We start from the raw sequence: 14381 nt of genomic DNA, 5'->3' as shown, positions 1-14381 counted from the left end.
CCAAAGCAATCTATAGATTCTGTGCAATCCCTATCAAAATAACAATGGCACTTTTCACAGAACTAGAACAAATAATCCAAAAATTTATATGAAACAACAAAAAGCCCTGAAATAGCCACAGCAATCTTGAGAAAGGAGAACAAATTTGGGGTTATCATGCTATTTGACATCAAACTATATTACAAGACTATAGTAATCAAAACAGCATGGTACTGGTATAAAAACAGACATATAGATCAGTGGAACAGAAGAGAGAGTCCATAAATAAACCTACTCCTATATGGTTAATATATTGCAAAGGAGGCAAGAATATACAATGGGGTCCTGACTAGTGTGGCTCAGTTGGTTGAGGGTCATCCCATGGACCGAAAGGTCACTGGTTTGATTCCCATTCAGGGCACATGCCTGGGGTGTGGGCTCAATCCCCAGTAAGGGACTTGTAGGAGGCAGCCAATCAATGATTCTCTCCCTCCCTCCCTCCCTCCCTCCCTTTTCTCTCTCTCTCTCTCCCTCCCTTTCCCTTTCTCTCTCTCTAAAATCAATAAACATATTTACAAATAATATATATACAATGGGGTAAAGGCAATCTATTCCATAAATGGTACTGGTATCATTGGACAGATACAAGCAAAAAGTGAAAGTAGACCACCTTCTTACACCATATACAAGAATAAACTCAAAATGGATGAGAGACTTAAATGTAAGACTCAAAACCATCAAGCTCCTGGAAGAAAAAATAGGCAGTAAACACTCTGACATTTCTCTTCGTAATACTTTTTCTGATATATCTTCTCAGACAAAGGAAACAAAAGAAAAAAAAACAAATGGGACTACATCAAACTAAAAAGGTTTTACACAGCAAAGAAAACAATTAACAAAATGAAAAGACAACCTACTAAATGGAAAAGGATATTTGCCAATGATACATACCATAAAGGGTTAATATTCAAAATTTACAAAGAACTCATAAAACTCAACACCAAAAAAAACCACCCAACAACAATCCAATTAAAAATGGATCTGTATGTCCTTTTTAGACAGACATATGAAAAAATGCTCAATGCACTGATCATCAGGGAAATGCAAATTAAAACCACAATGGGATACCACTTCACGCCTATCAGAGTGGCTATCATCAGTAAATCAACAAACAACAAATATTGGTGAGGATGTGGAGAAAAGGGAACCCTCTTGCGATGTTGGCGGGAATGTAGGTTGGTGCAGTAACTGTGGACAACAGTATGGAGTGTCCTCAAAAAAGTAAATATGAAATGGCCTTATGTCCCAGTGACTCCACTTCTGGGTATATATTTGAAAAACTCTAAACACTTGTGTGAAAAGATATGCACTCCTTTTCATGGCAGTGTTTTTACAATAGCTAAGATATAGAAGCAACCCAAGTGCCCATCAATAGATGAGTGGATAAAAAAGTGGTGGGACATATATATAAATGAATCTTTCTTGGACATAAAAATGAATGAAATCTTAGCATTTGCAACAGCAGAGATGAATATAAAGCAGATTATGCTAAGCAAAATAAGTCGGACAGAGAAAGACTAATATGATATGATTTCACTTATATATATAGAATCTAAAGAACAAAATAAATGAGCAAATGAAACAGAAATAGACTCATAGATACAGAGAATAAACTGAACATTGCCAGATGGGTGGAGGTTGGAGAGGGCAAGGAGAAAAAGCTGAAGGGATTAGGAACTACTAAATGGTAGTTACAAAATAGTCACCGGGATATAAAAGTACAGCATAGGGAATATAGCCAATAATATTGTAATAACTATATATGCTATATATCAGTGATGGCGAACCTTTTGAGCTCGGCGTGTCACTCATAGGTTCGCCATCACTGCTATATATTGTGCCAGGTGGGTACTAAAATTATCAAGGGGATCACTTAATAAATTATATAATTGTCTAACCACTATTCTGTAAACCTGAAACTAATATAAAATAATATTGAATATCAACTATTAAAAAATAACATTTAAAAAATGAAAAAAATATACTTTTCCTCTCACACTAGTGAAAAAAAAGATGTGTGTGTGTGTGTGTGTGTGTGTGTGTCTCCATCCCCACAGAGGAGAAAGAGCTAAATACGGGTAAGACATGAGGCCCATGATTTAACCAGGACCATATTACACTTATGTGTAATCATTTCATTTCAGAACAAGAGTTTTTATCATAGGCAGCTTGTTTTGCCTCTACTTCTACATCATGAAAAGGCAGCAGAAACGAATGTGTTGTTGATGTTGTGATTTTGTGACTTTACTTCCCCCTTGGAGACTTAAAAGTTGTTGTAGTCTTGAGTGCTGATACCAAGTGTAATCTCTGGTCTCTCTGCCCTTTGTGTGCAGTTCATCCCAATGCCGGTACTCTATGGAGTCTTCCTCTACATGGGCGTCTCTTCACTGCAGGGAATTCAGGTACTGTATGGCGCAGCCAGGGCACGTCTTCTCACTGTGAGCTCACTTGTCCTAATCGGGAGTAGGGGGCGGGGGGTGTGGGAGGGGGGGGCGCAGGGCGCCAGGACAGCTCCAGCACAAATTAGTTCTTGAGAAACCTTTCCCTAGTCTTGCTGGTTAAGCTATTTTAGACATTTCTTTGGACTTTGGGCAAAATACAACCATGTTGGCATGAGGGTACTGGGACTTACAGAGTAGCCTGGCTTGATGTCATGGTTCCAATCATTTGTTATAGTTTTCAACAGACAATTATTAGGCACACATTAAATAATAGGTGCTTGGTCAGATGCTGGTAAACTTAGATATAAAAGGTTGGTCAAGAACCACACATGGACAGTGCTAGTTTTAGTGCCAGGCTAAAGTGTGAGAGAGGGTTTAACTGGGGCACTTTGTAAAGAGATTGGGGCATAGTGGGAGCTGCTCCAGGTAAGCGAATAGTACTTCCTGGCACACTCTGCCGTTTCCCATCTATCAGCTAATCCCCCTGAGTCCTTTGAACAGAGAAACTCCGGAGCTTGTCACTGATTACCGCAGATGATATAATGACTTAGCTGCTTCTACGATTGGTGGCTGGTTCCTCTTTGTTTTATGGAATGTCCAGTGGTCTTTTTTATATACTGAATTGTAATATGACTGTGGACAGGTTATTTAATCTCTCTGGGCCCTTTTTTCATTTTATAATATAAAAATAGTCATACTTTCTATATCCAGAATGTTATGAGGTTTCATTTTATATTTTTACTATAAATAATAATGAGAATTTCCAAACTCCTCAAATAGCCAGGAAGAGATTTGGTTTTGATAATAGAAAGATGCAATTGCCTTATTTTATTTTCAACACTCCCTGAGAAAGAGCTTTCTCAGGAGCCACCATGTGGGGTAGGAAAAAGGAATTTGAACCTAGAATTGAAAAAGATGAATTTTAAATTTGACTGTCATTTACCAACCTTGGCCAAATTGCCTATTCCGAGACTCAGTTTCCATTTCTGTCCAGTGGAAATGGCTATTGCCTGCCTTTCAGAGCAGGTGATGTAAGAGACTGGAATTTGCCTAAGAAGTTTCTGACCCAGAGAAACCTCCTGAAAATAAATGCCAGTCCTCTTCTTTCAGTTCTTTGATCGGCTGAAGCTCTTCGGGATGCCTGCAAAGCATCAGCCAGATTTCATTTACCTCCGGCACGTGCCGCTACGCAAAGTGCACCTCTTCACCCTCATCCAGCTCACCTGCCTCGTCCTGCTGTGGGTCATCAAGGCATCTCCAGCTGCCATTGTCTTTCCAATGATGGTGAGTTTTTAAAAAAGTATTACTTGTTTTTAAATTTGTGATAAAATATACATAACATACAAATTACCATCTTAATTTTTAAGTACATTTACAGTGCCACCATACACCTCCATAACTTTTTTCGTCTTGCACAACGGAAACTCTGTACCATGAAACAATAACTCCCCATTCCTTTCTCCCACTAGCCCTTGGTAACCACCATTCTACTTTCTGTCTCTGCATTTGACTTTGGGCAAAATATAACTCTAGGTACCTCATATGAGTGAAATCCTGTAGTATTTGTCCTTGTGTAATTTGTTTTATTTCATTTATAATGTCTTCAAGATTCACCCATGTTGTAACATGTGTCAGAATTTCCTTCCTTTTAAAAAAAATGAATAGTATTCCATTATGATATAGACCACATTTTATTTATCTATTCATTTATCAACAGACACTTGGATTGCTTCCACCGTTTGGCTATTGTGAACAGTACTTTGACTATGTGAATAATGATAACGAAACAAACGCCTGTTTGTGTCCCTGCTTTCAGTTCTTTTGGGTAAATACCAAGAAGTGGGATTTCTGGGTCATATGGTACTTCCATTTTTAACTTTTTGAGGACCTGTCATGAAATGGTTGCATAATTTAACATTTCTACCAGGAGTGCACAGGATTTTATTTTCCCTCATCTTTGCCAACATTTATTTTCTGTTTGGGGGATTTTTTTTTTTTAATAACAGCCATCCTGCCTTAGCTGGTTTAGCTCAGTGCATAGAACGTCAGCCTGTGGACTGAAGGGTTTCAGGTTCGATTCTGGTCAAGGCCACATTGCTGGTTCGATCCCCAGTGAGGGGGAGGGGGACATGCAGGAGGCAGCCGATTAATGATTCTCTTTCATCATTGATGTTTCTATCTCTCCCTCTCCCTTCATCTCTAAAATCAATAAAAATACATTTAAAAAAAATAACTGATAACGAAACAAACGCCTGTTTGTGTCCCTGCTTTCAGTTCTTTTGGGTAAATACCAAGAAGTGGGATTTCTGGGTCATATGGTACTTCCATTTTTAACTTTTTGAGGACCTGTCATGAAATGGTTGCATAATTTAACATTTCTACCAGGAGTGCACAGGATTTTATTTTCCCTCATCTTTGCCAACATTTATTTTCTGTTTGGGGGATTTTTTTTTTTTAATAACAGCCATCCTGCCTTAGCTGGTTTAGCTCAGTGCATAGAACGTCAGCCTGTGGACTGAAGGGTTTCAGGTTCGATTCTGGTCAAGGCCACATTTCTGGTTCGATCCCCAGTGAGGGGGAGGGGGACATGCAGGAGGCAGCCGATTAATGATTCTCTTTCATCATTGATGTTTCTATCTCTCCCTCTCCCTTCATCTCTAAAATCAATAAAAATACATTTAACAAAAATAACAGCCATCTTAATGGGTGTGAAGTGGTATCTCATTGTAGTTTTTATTTGTATTTCCCTAATGACTAGTGATGTTGAGCATCTTTTCATGTGCTTATTGGCTATTTGTATATTTTATTTGGAGAAATGCCTATTCAAGTTACTTGCCCATTTTTTTAATTGGGTTGTTTGTTTTTTTAGGAGTTCTTTATAAAATCTGGATATTAATACCTATTGATGGTGAGGTTTTATGTTTTGGTTGGTCTTTGTAGGAGCAGCATCGCTTTGGGGACCTTGAGGTGTGGGTACATGTGTGCAACAGTTTGCCAGGTTTATTTTCCAGGTTACCAGTCTGCCTGTTGTTTCTTCCTTCTTCCCTCCCCCTTCCTTACTTTTTTGTGTGAATCTGACATGGAAAGGATTCTTAATGTTTGCAATAATTTGCATATTACTTCAAAGCAGTAGAGTTCCAGTTTATAATTTAATGCAATTAGAAGTTTCTAAAGTGGTAGAAATGCACTGTTTTGAGCCACTGGGAGATAGGAAGAGGTTGTTCTAACACTAAGTGACTGGGGCAGTCTTGGGAACTGTGTGTGGAGCAACAGGTGACAAGCTGTTTTCTAAATGTAGAGTGGTGATGAAATTCTTGCCACCTGACTGTTTCATCGCCTCCTCTTGATGCCTTCTCTCTGGCTCCCTCTGTGTCATGAGGAAGCTGAGAATTCAGTGGGCTGTTTGAAAGTTAATTAAAGGGTGGACCTCTAGAGAGAAAAGGCAATGTTTGGCACTTGTTTAGGTACTTTTGAACTCTGTCTTACTGGGAGAATATTCAAGGGCTAGGAAACTGGAGGGGGTTTCTTTTTCTCTAGGCTGCTTGATATATCGTCTCCTGATGGGCTTCTCAATTTTGCCAGAATATCTGTAGGGTTCTGCATTTGTGTGTTATGTTCAGGGGTTGAGTGTTTGGTTAAAAAAAAGTAGCAAATTCCTGACAACTCCTGGAAGGGATACTATCAATTTTGGATCGATTAGGAAAGTAGTCGCAGAAATTCAGGAGAAATGTGGTTGAATTTCATAAGCTCGATTTGCCTCATTCTTTGTCCATCCACCAGAGGTAGCTGGTGAACCTCATTCAATCCAGGCAGGTCATTCTGGGCTATTTGCTCTCCTTTGGCTGAAGAGGCCCTTATGGGAAAAAATGGAGCAGCTAATGAGGCACCCTGAGCTGTCTCTATTAAGGCGATTAGCTATCAGATTTTAGGCAAGTTACTTTCTCTCCCTGGGCCTCAGTTTTCCATTTATAAAATGAGTATTAGACCAGACCAGAGCACAAAGACAAAAACCACTACAGATCCATGATGCAGGGCATAAAGCAAGGATTTGTGGGGAAAATACATAGGCAAAGGATTGGAGGGATCCAGGTAGTCCTTCAAGGTCCCCTCACCCATGGTGAGCATGCTTGGGCTGTGCTGGACCCGCTGTGGCCGTGTTCCCCATGCTTCCCGGCTGCCCTTCCTGCGAAGCCAGGGAAAGTAGGTCTTAGGGCCATCTGCAAATGAAGAGTTTTCTCTTTTTAATGAGGGAATGAAATTAATTGCTCTCCAACCTATTCCTCTCTCCCAGTGGCTCAAAATAGTGCATATCTACCACTTCAAACACTTCTGAAAGTTAAGGAAAATGGTGTATATCAAACACTTACCTTCGTTCTGGTACAAAGAGGGCAGTTAATAAAAGGCAACTGTAATGATTATTATGAGTTTGATTTTGCATGAAATGCCCTATTCAGCTGTGAAAATAAGATTGTGCTTTTAACTCCAGGAAGTAAATGAGTCCCTTTAATTCACTTTCTTAACTTGCCTTCAGGTTTTGGCCTTGGTCTTTGTCAGGAAAGTCATGGATCTCTGTTTCTCGAAGCGAGAGCTGAGCTGGTTAGATGATCTCATGCCTGAAAGCAAAAAGAAGAAGTTGGATGATGCCAAACAGAAGGCCAAGGAGGAAGAGGTCAGGGTTCTTGCACCAACTGTACACCTTGGGGCAGCCTCACATTACAGGACATGGGCAGGGACCCATGAAAAGTCAGCATGTCTGGAATCCCAAGTGTCAGATTTAGGAGCTGGGAAGATTCCTCCAGAGCTGTTCTCAGCTGAGAAAGGATTAAGGACTCTTGTCCCTGTCTGTCCTTCATTTTTGGATTGGATAACCAGTTGTTTTTTTCTTTGTTTATCTAGTCTATTCGCCAGGTTCACATTTAGAATATGAACATAGAATCTGCTCTTATAGCAGATCTAATGGGTCATGTTTTGTATAATTTGACAAGTATACAAAACCCATTGTTTTCTGAGAGTATTTTTTATGTACCTAATTGCAGATGATGTTGTGGTTGGTACCATGCAAAGTTAACTTGCATAGGACTTCTGTCCTTCCTCATTTCCCTCAGCGCTTGGCATCTGCCACCCACACAATGGACACTCAATTAGTGGACTCTACATGCAAAGAAAGGATATGTAACAAAATGAAAATGAAAATATCAGACCAAGAACTGAATGAATGGGAAAGTGTTTCCAAGTACAGTTAGTGCCTGAAATAGTGTCCTTGGCAAAGCCTTTTAAAAGGACTTTTAAAAAAATATCTTGAATTTTTAAAATCTTGTATTTTTTCCCACTTTTATTGAGATATAATTGACATATAGCATTGTATAAGTTTATGGTATCCTATATAATAAAACCCTAATATGCAAATCAACTGAATGGTGGAATGACTGGTCACTATGATGCTTACTGACCACCAGGGGGCAGACGCTTAACGCGGCAGCTGCCCCCTCGTGGTCAGTGCGCTCAGCCAGAGCCAGCTTATGGCTGGTGAGTGCCACCCCCACCTCCACAGCAGTGCTAAGGACCCCTTGCGGGGATGTCCGCCTGAAGCCAGCAGGCGGACATCCCCCGAAGGGTCCCAGACTGCGAGAGTGCACAGGCTGGGCTGAGGGACCCCCAGAGTGCACGAATGTCGTGCACCGGGCCTCTAGTACTATATAATGATTTGATATATGTATACATTGCAAAATGACTGCCACAATAGCATTAGTTAATACATCTATCATATAGTCACAATTATTTTTTGTGGTAAGAACTTTTAAATCTACTCTCTCAGCAATTTTCAAATATACAATTTTTACATATTGTTAAATATAGTCATCATGCTGTACATTATATCCCCAGAAAAATTTATTCATCTTATAACTGAAAGTCTGTACACTTTGACTACCTTCACCCATTTCGCCTGCCCCACCTCCAACCCCTGGTAACCACCAATGTGTTCTGTTCCTATGACTCCAGGTTTTTTATATTCCACATATAAGTGAGATTATACTGTATTTGTCTTTCTCTGTCTGACTTATTTCACTTACCCTAATGCCCTCAAGATTCATTCACATTGTTGCAAATGGCAGGATTTCCTTTTTATGGCTAGTTAATATTCCAGTGTGTGTGAGTATAAACTTTATCTACTCATCCATTGATGGGCACTTAGGTTGTTTCCATATCTTAGCTATTATAAATAATGCTGCAATAGACATGGGGTACAGCTATCACTTCAAGATAGTGATTTCATTTCCTTTGGCTATATATCATCAATTGCAATATGTGGATCATATTTAGATCCTGATTTAGTCAGTGTTTTATTAAATGTGTCCTTGGTGTCACTGTACAGGCACACACGTACAGTGCGATTGAAACTTCGTGGCCCATGCGCAGAAGTCGGTATTTTGTGGAAGAGCCACACTCAAGGGGTCAAAGAGCCTCATATGGCCTGCGAGCTGCAGTTTGCCGACCACTGGCTTAGGCTAAGGGAGAGTTGGTGAAAATGGCTGGATTGGGGACTATTCTGAAGATAGAGCTGACAGGTTTTGCTAATTATAGTGAGGATGGGTGAGAGGAATGAAGGACAAGACTTAGATTTTTGGAGGAACAATTAGATGAATGGCTGTGCTATTTATTAAGATGGGGAAGACCTAGAAATAGTAGGCTTGAGAGGAAAATCAAGGGATGCTTTTTGGATATTAAATATAAGGTGGCTAGTAAACATTATATTCTTACTTTATAAAAATTCTTTATAAATTATTTTTAATACTAAATCAAATGAAGAAAATGAAGATTTCACCCCAAAACTTCATGTTAGCATTCAACATTTATGGTCATTTCTTTATGTTCTCTTTAAATCCTTAACATAGTTTTCATATAAGTGTAATAATTGTATATTTCTGGGGAGCAGGGACTATTATATATTCTGATTTCCCCCCTTATCTTGATTTTATGACATTCTCATGTTTCTGTGTGTCCACACAGTACATATATTTGATTCTTTTTTGTGGTTGTTAATCCTTACCCGAGGATATTTTTTCCATTAATTTTTAGAGAGAGTGGAAGGAGGGAGACACACACACACACAAACACACACACACATCAATTGATTGCCTCCTGCATGCGCCCCAACTGGGGTTGGGAATCAAACCTGCAACCCCAGATATGTGCCCTTGACTAGGAATCGAACCCGTGACCCTTCATTGTGCGGGCTGATGCCCTAACCACTGAGCACATAAACAAGGGTTCCTATTTATTCTTTTAATGGATGCATAATCCTTATATAATAAAAGGATAATATGCAAATCGACTGAACAGCAGAACGACCAGAACGCCTGTAGCCCCTCGCCCCAGCCGGCCCTGCCCCTGAGTGGGCACCCTCACCCCAATTTGGGGCTGAGTTGACTGGCAAACCACCCATGCCCCCCCCAGCTGGCCCTGCCCCTGAGGGGGCCCCCCAACCCCAATCAGGGCCAGGGCTGGCCGACAAATTGCTTGAGACCCCTTGCCCCGACTGGCCCTGCCCACGGCCCCTCGCTCCTGCCAGCCCGCCCTCAATGGCCCCCATTGGGGGTGGGCCGGCTGGATCCTACCAGTGCACAAATTTGTGCATCAGGCCTCTAGTATTCTATTATATTATTATCTAATAATTAATGTAAACATTCTTCCTTTGTTAAAGTTTATAATTGTTTTAGGTTTTATCAATTAGACTAATTAAACATCTTTGTACACACCTTTCTCTATAATTATTTCCTTTGTATTAATTAAATTGTAAGAAAACATTTTATTATGGAACATTTCAAACATATACAAAAGTAGAAAGAATATTCAGTATATATTTCTTCCAGTTGCCTTATTATTATTTTAATAACTAGAGGCCTGGTGCACAAATTTGTGCATGGGTGGGGTCCTTTGGCCTGGCCAGCCATTGGGGCCATCTCACCCAGTCTCGATCGGGGCCAGCCAACCGGGGGGAGGGACTGCAGGAGGTTGCCAATGGCAGGAGGTTGGCTATGGGAGCACACTGACCACCAGGGGGCAGCTCCTGCATCGAGCATCTGCCCCCTGGTGGTCAGTGGGTTTCAAAGCGACCAGTCAACCGGTCATAATGGTTGCTTAGGCTTTTATATATATAGATATGTTTGAATCAGGATCTAAATATGATCCATATATTGCAATTGGTTGATATTTATCTTAAATCTCTTTAGGAGTTACCCTTCTATCCTAATTTTTGCTGAAGAAATTGGGTCTTTAACCTATAGGGTTCCCCACCATTTAGATTTTATTAAATGTGTCCTTGGTGTCATTTAACATGTTTGTTTGTCCCCTCTGTTTCGAGGAAATTGATAGTTTAAATCCTCAGAGTCAGGATTTTTAAAAAAATACTATTCCATAGATATAAATATTTAGTTGTCTCTCTTTTTGTGATGAGTCAAGTGTAGGAAAGAACATAATTATACCTTTTTTATAGTAAATGTGAGAAAAATTTGGTAGAAATTACAGTGATAGAAAAAGATGGACTGGTGTCGACTTATAGTATTACTTGATACTTTTATTTTACAAGACATAATAATGTCTTCTTTTCTTCCAGGAGGCTGAGAAAATGATAGAAATGGAGAGAGACAAGTTCCCCTTAGAGAGCAGGAAGTTACTAAGTAGTACTGGAAAGAACAACAGTTTCAGGTAGAAAAAAAGATGTTGACTGTTTTGATTGTTCTGTAAATGTTCTGGCTGTGTGTGTGTGTGTGTGTGTGTGTGTGTGTGTGTCTCGGGTGGGGTCACAGTTGTAGTTGCTGGCATGAAAAGCCAACACTCAGCCTGCCTCCCTGTTTGAAAATGTGAAAACACCTTTTCCTTTCATGGCTTACAGAGTCCGTGCATGTGTGATGCACTAGACTAGTGCTGGGAATCACGGGGAAGCTAGAGCTGGGGGAGCCCATGCACGGAGATCTCCTCTGTGCCAGGACGGCGCTACAAGACTTACCGTGTGCTCTCATTTAGTCTTCACAACATCCTTCTGCTATAAGCCTCTTGGTCCACATTTGCACAGTGAAGAAGCCGGGGTTGGAGGGTCTTAGGTAATTTGCCCAAGGTCACAATGCTGCTAAGTAGGAAGTTTAAGATTCAAACCCTGGTCTTCGTACTCTTCAACCCAGTGTCTCTTCTGCCTTCCTCGGCTACTTTTCAAAGATGAATAGGATGTGGTCTCTGTTTTCAGAGAGTTCTCAGCCTGGTGGGCATGAACTTCCCACAGTTAGGGAGCCTTTTGGGATGGGCAGAAACAGCCCATTCCAGCTTGGCTCGTGACATCTACACTCCCATGAACTGAACGGGGGTCACAGAAATGCCCGCCTTCTGCCAGTGATATCAGCCCCTTTCTCTATTAAAGTTATTGCTCACCACAAGTCACAGGAAGCTAAGTGGGTCCATTTGTGGTTTCGCTCCTGGCATTTTATCTCCACTCTGGACGAGAGAGACGCAGCTGAAAGAAGCCCAGAGGTCAAGAAGGGGGCAGCAAAGGAAGAGAGGGGATCTGGGTCATCTAGATCCTGGATAATTTATTGCTGAATCATTGGATTCATTGTGGCTTATACAGAGGGGAAAGTGAGGAAAGTCTTTTCTTTGAACATTTAAATGTTTAAAATATATTTATTTTTGACAAATAAAAATAGTATATATTTAAGATATACAGTGTAATATTTTGATATATGTATATATTGTGAAATGATTACTACAATCAAACTAATAACATATGCATCACCTCCTATAGTTAGCATTCTTTTTTGTGTGTTGTGAATACTTGAGATTCACTTTCTTAGCACATTTCAAATGTACAGTGCATTATAATTAACTATGGTCACCATGATGTTCATAGGTCTTCAGAATTTATTTATCTTATAACTGAAAGTTGGCACTCTTTGATCAACATCTTCCCTTTCCCCCCCTCTCCCAGCCTCTTGTAATCAAGGTTCTACTCTCTGTTACTATGAGTTTGACTTTTTTTTTACTGATTCCAGAAGAATGGAGTCTTTGGACCTTAATAAACTTTCTAGAAGGTTGTTCTAGAAGGAGCCATGGGCTTTGAATTCTTTGGCAGCAAAGTGTTCTTCCTCTATTAGGATACTGCCTGCTCTTTTGGCCTTTTGAAAGGAGGCCGTTTGGCTTGTAGAAACTTCACAGTACTCTGGGGTTCTAGGAAACCAAGGACTGGATTCAAGGTCCTGATTCTCCACTTACTGACATTTGACCTTGGATGGTCAATTAGCGCTGAGAGCTTTGGTTTCTGTACCTTCAAATAAGGCTGTTAATAATCTCCGAATCTGTGACAGTTAAGATAATATAAAAGTCCTTTGTTAACTACAAATGAAAAACACTTGGCGAAGTAAGTGAGAAAATGAATGAAGCGTGCTTAGCCCTGTGGCTGGTACAGCCAGCGCTCAGTAAGTGGGAGCTGATGCTACCACCGTTGGCATTACAGCACTGAGATCAGCTTCCCCAGAGGGGCCTCACGAAGGAGTGCAGAACTGGCGGGATTGGGGTGGAGGGGCAGGACTGGCCACCACCTGGCACATCAGCTCAGCCCTCAGCAGCCAGCACCTTCTAGGTGACCGTGCTTCTCTACATCCCGACCATCTGGATCCCAGTCCTCCTAAGAGCTGTTCGCTGAGCTCCTTCAGACCTAAACTCCCTTTAGTGGGGGGAGGGGTGGTCATTATAGACTGAGATGTGTATCTTATTTGTATGTCTGACATTTACTGTCCTAAGTATTCATTTCAGATGTGACCCCTCTGAGATTAATATATCTGATGAAATGCCTAAAACCACAGTCTGGAAAGCTCTCAGTATGAATCCTGGAAATACAAAGGAAAAGAGGTAAAGAGAACTATAATTGCTGATTTTTATTTATTTCTGACTTTTAAAAATAGCAATCATGTTACAAGTAAAAGATATTTTATTCGTAAAATTGAATTTGTCAAACAAATATCCCTTCTAGGATTGCTACTAACCCCATGAGAATGACTGTAAGCCTAAGAAAGTAAAAATGTTTTCTAACTAGTTGAACAGATAAACTGTTTTGAGCTGACCACTTATACAGGTCTAAAGTCAGGATGGAGTTATTTGGGGTTGTACGTTTGCTTTATCTATTTAGTTCCCTTAATCTTCTTTCTAGTCCCCATTTCAAAATCTATAGAGCATTTCTCTGGTTACTGCAACCACACAAATTGGGAAATTGCTAAAATATTTAGATAGCGTTGATAGTATTGATACAATTCCATAATGAGAATTATTGCCAAGTAAAGATTTTAAAATATTGAAGTGCAGCTGTTTTCTTATTGTGGAAACTAAATTCTGTGTATCATTTGCCAATAGCATAGATCAAATTTTATCAGGTTGATGGAGAAACTGGAAGGTCTTGAGGTGTCTTTGCCTACAGTGAGGTAGGCTATGCACCCAAATGGAATGATTTAGTCCAAACACCATTTAGGTTTAAGTAGGCAGATAACTGATGGGAAGCTCTTAGGTTTTATTAACTTTTCTAGTTAATAAAAAACAAAGCAGTAGGGTAGCAAGGAGGAGACCTGGCTTAGTTATTCTTCCATGTGCAATCTGGCAGGCCATTGTTTCTGGCTCTCAGTTTACTGGGCAGGAAAATGGGAATAGTACTGACTGCTGCACTCAGAAGGCTGCTCTGAGGAGAATCTGGTTATTTCTTCATCGAGTGGGTTAAAATAAATCTGTGCTGAATGTGGGTGAAATGTAGAATTTGTTTCCTTCAGAGGAAAATCCAGGCAGCTGTTGAAATGGATAACGCATGTGGTTATTTTTAGTTGAGAATTAGTCTACTTGTAAATGGACTTAAAATACAGCCAGATCCAA

The 14381-nt window shown here is 40.2% G+C and overlaps 1 protein-coding gene across 7 annotated transcripts in view; it reads left to right on the top strand.

The window, feature by feature from the left end:
* The window catches only part of SLC4A8 (solute carrier family 4, sodium bicarbonate cotransporter, member 8), a 118536-nt gene that overhangs the window by 103623 nt on the left and 532 nt on the right, over positions 1-14381 (top strand). For all 7 annotated transcript variants that reach the window (XM_015559629.1, XM_015559625.1, XM_006757068.1 and 4 more), the window contains 5 exons: positions 2373-2441; positions 3591-3764; positions 7012-7149; positions 11095-11186; positions 13281-13376. In XM_015559629.1, the coding sequence (XP_015415115.1) occupies positions 2373-2441; positions 3591-3764; positions 7012-7149; positions 11095-11186; positions 13281-13376 (569 nt within the window). The remainder of the gene's footprint in view (positions 1-2372; positions 2442-3590; positions 3765-7011; positions 7150-11094; positions 11187-13280; positions 13377-14381) is intronic.

The sequence above is a fragment of the Myotis davidii genome, unplaced genomic scaffold (assembly GCF_000327345.1).
Source record: "Myotis davidii unplaced genomic scaffold, ASM32734v1 scaffold233, whole genome shotgun sequence".
Lineage (NCBI taxonomy): Eukaryota > Metazoa > Chordata > Mammalia > Chiroptera > Vespertilionidae > Myotis > Myotis davidii.
This window is presented reverse-complemented; position numbering and strand designations above follow the sequence as displayed.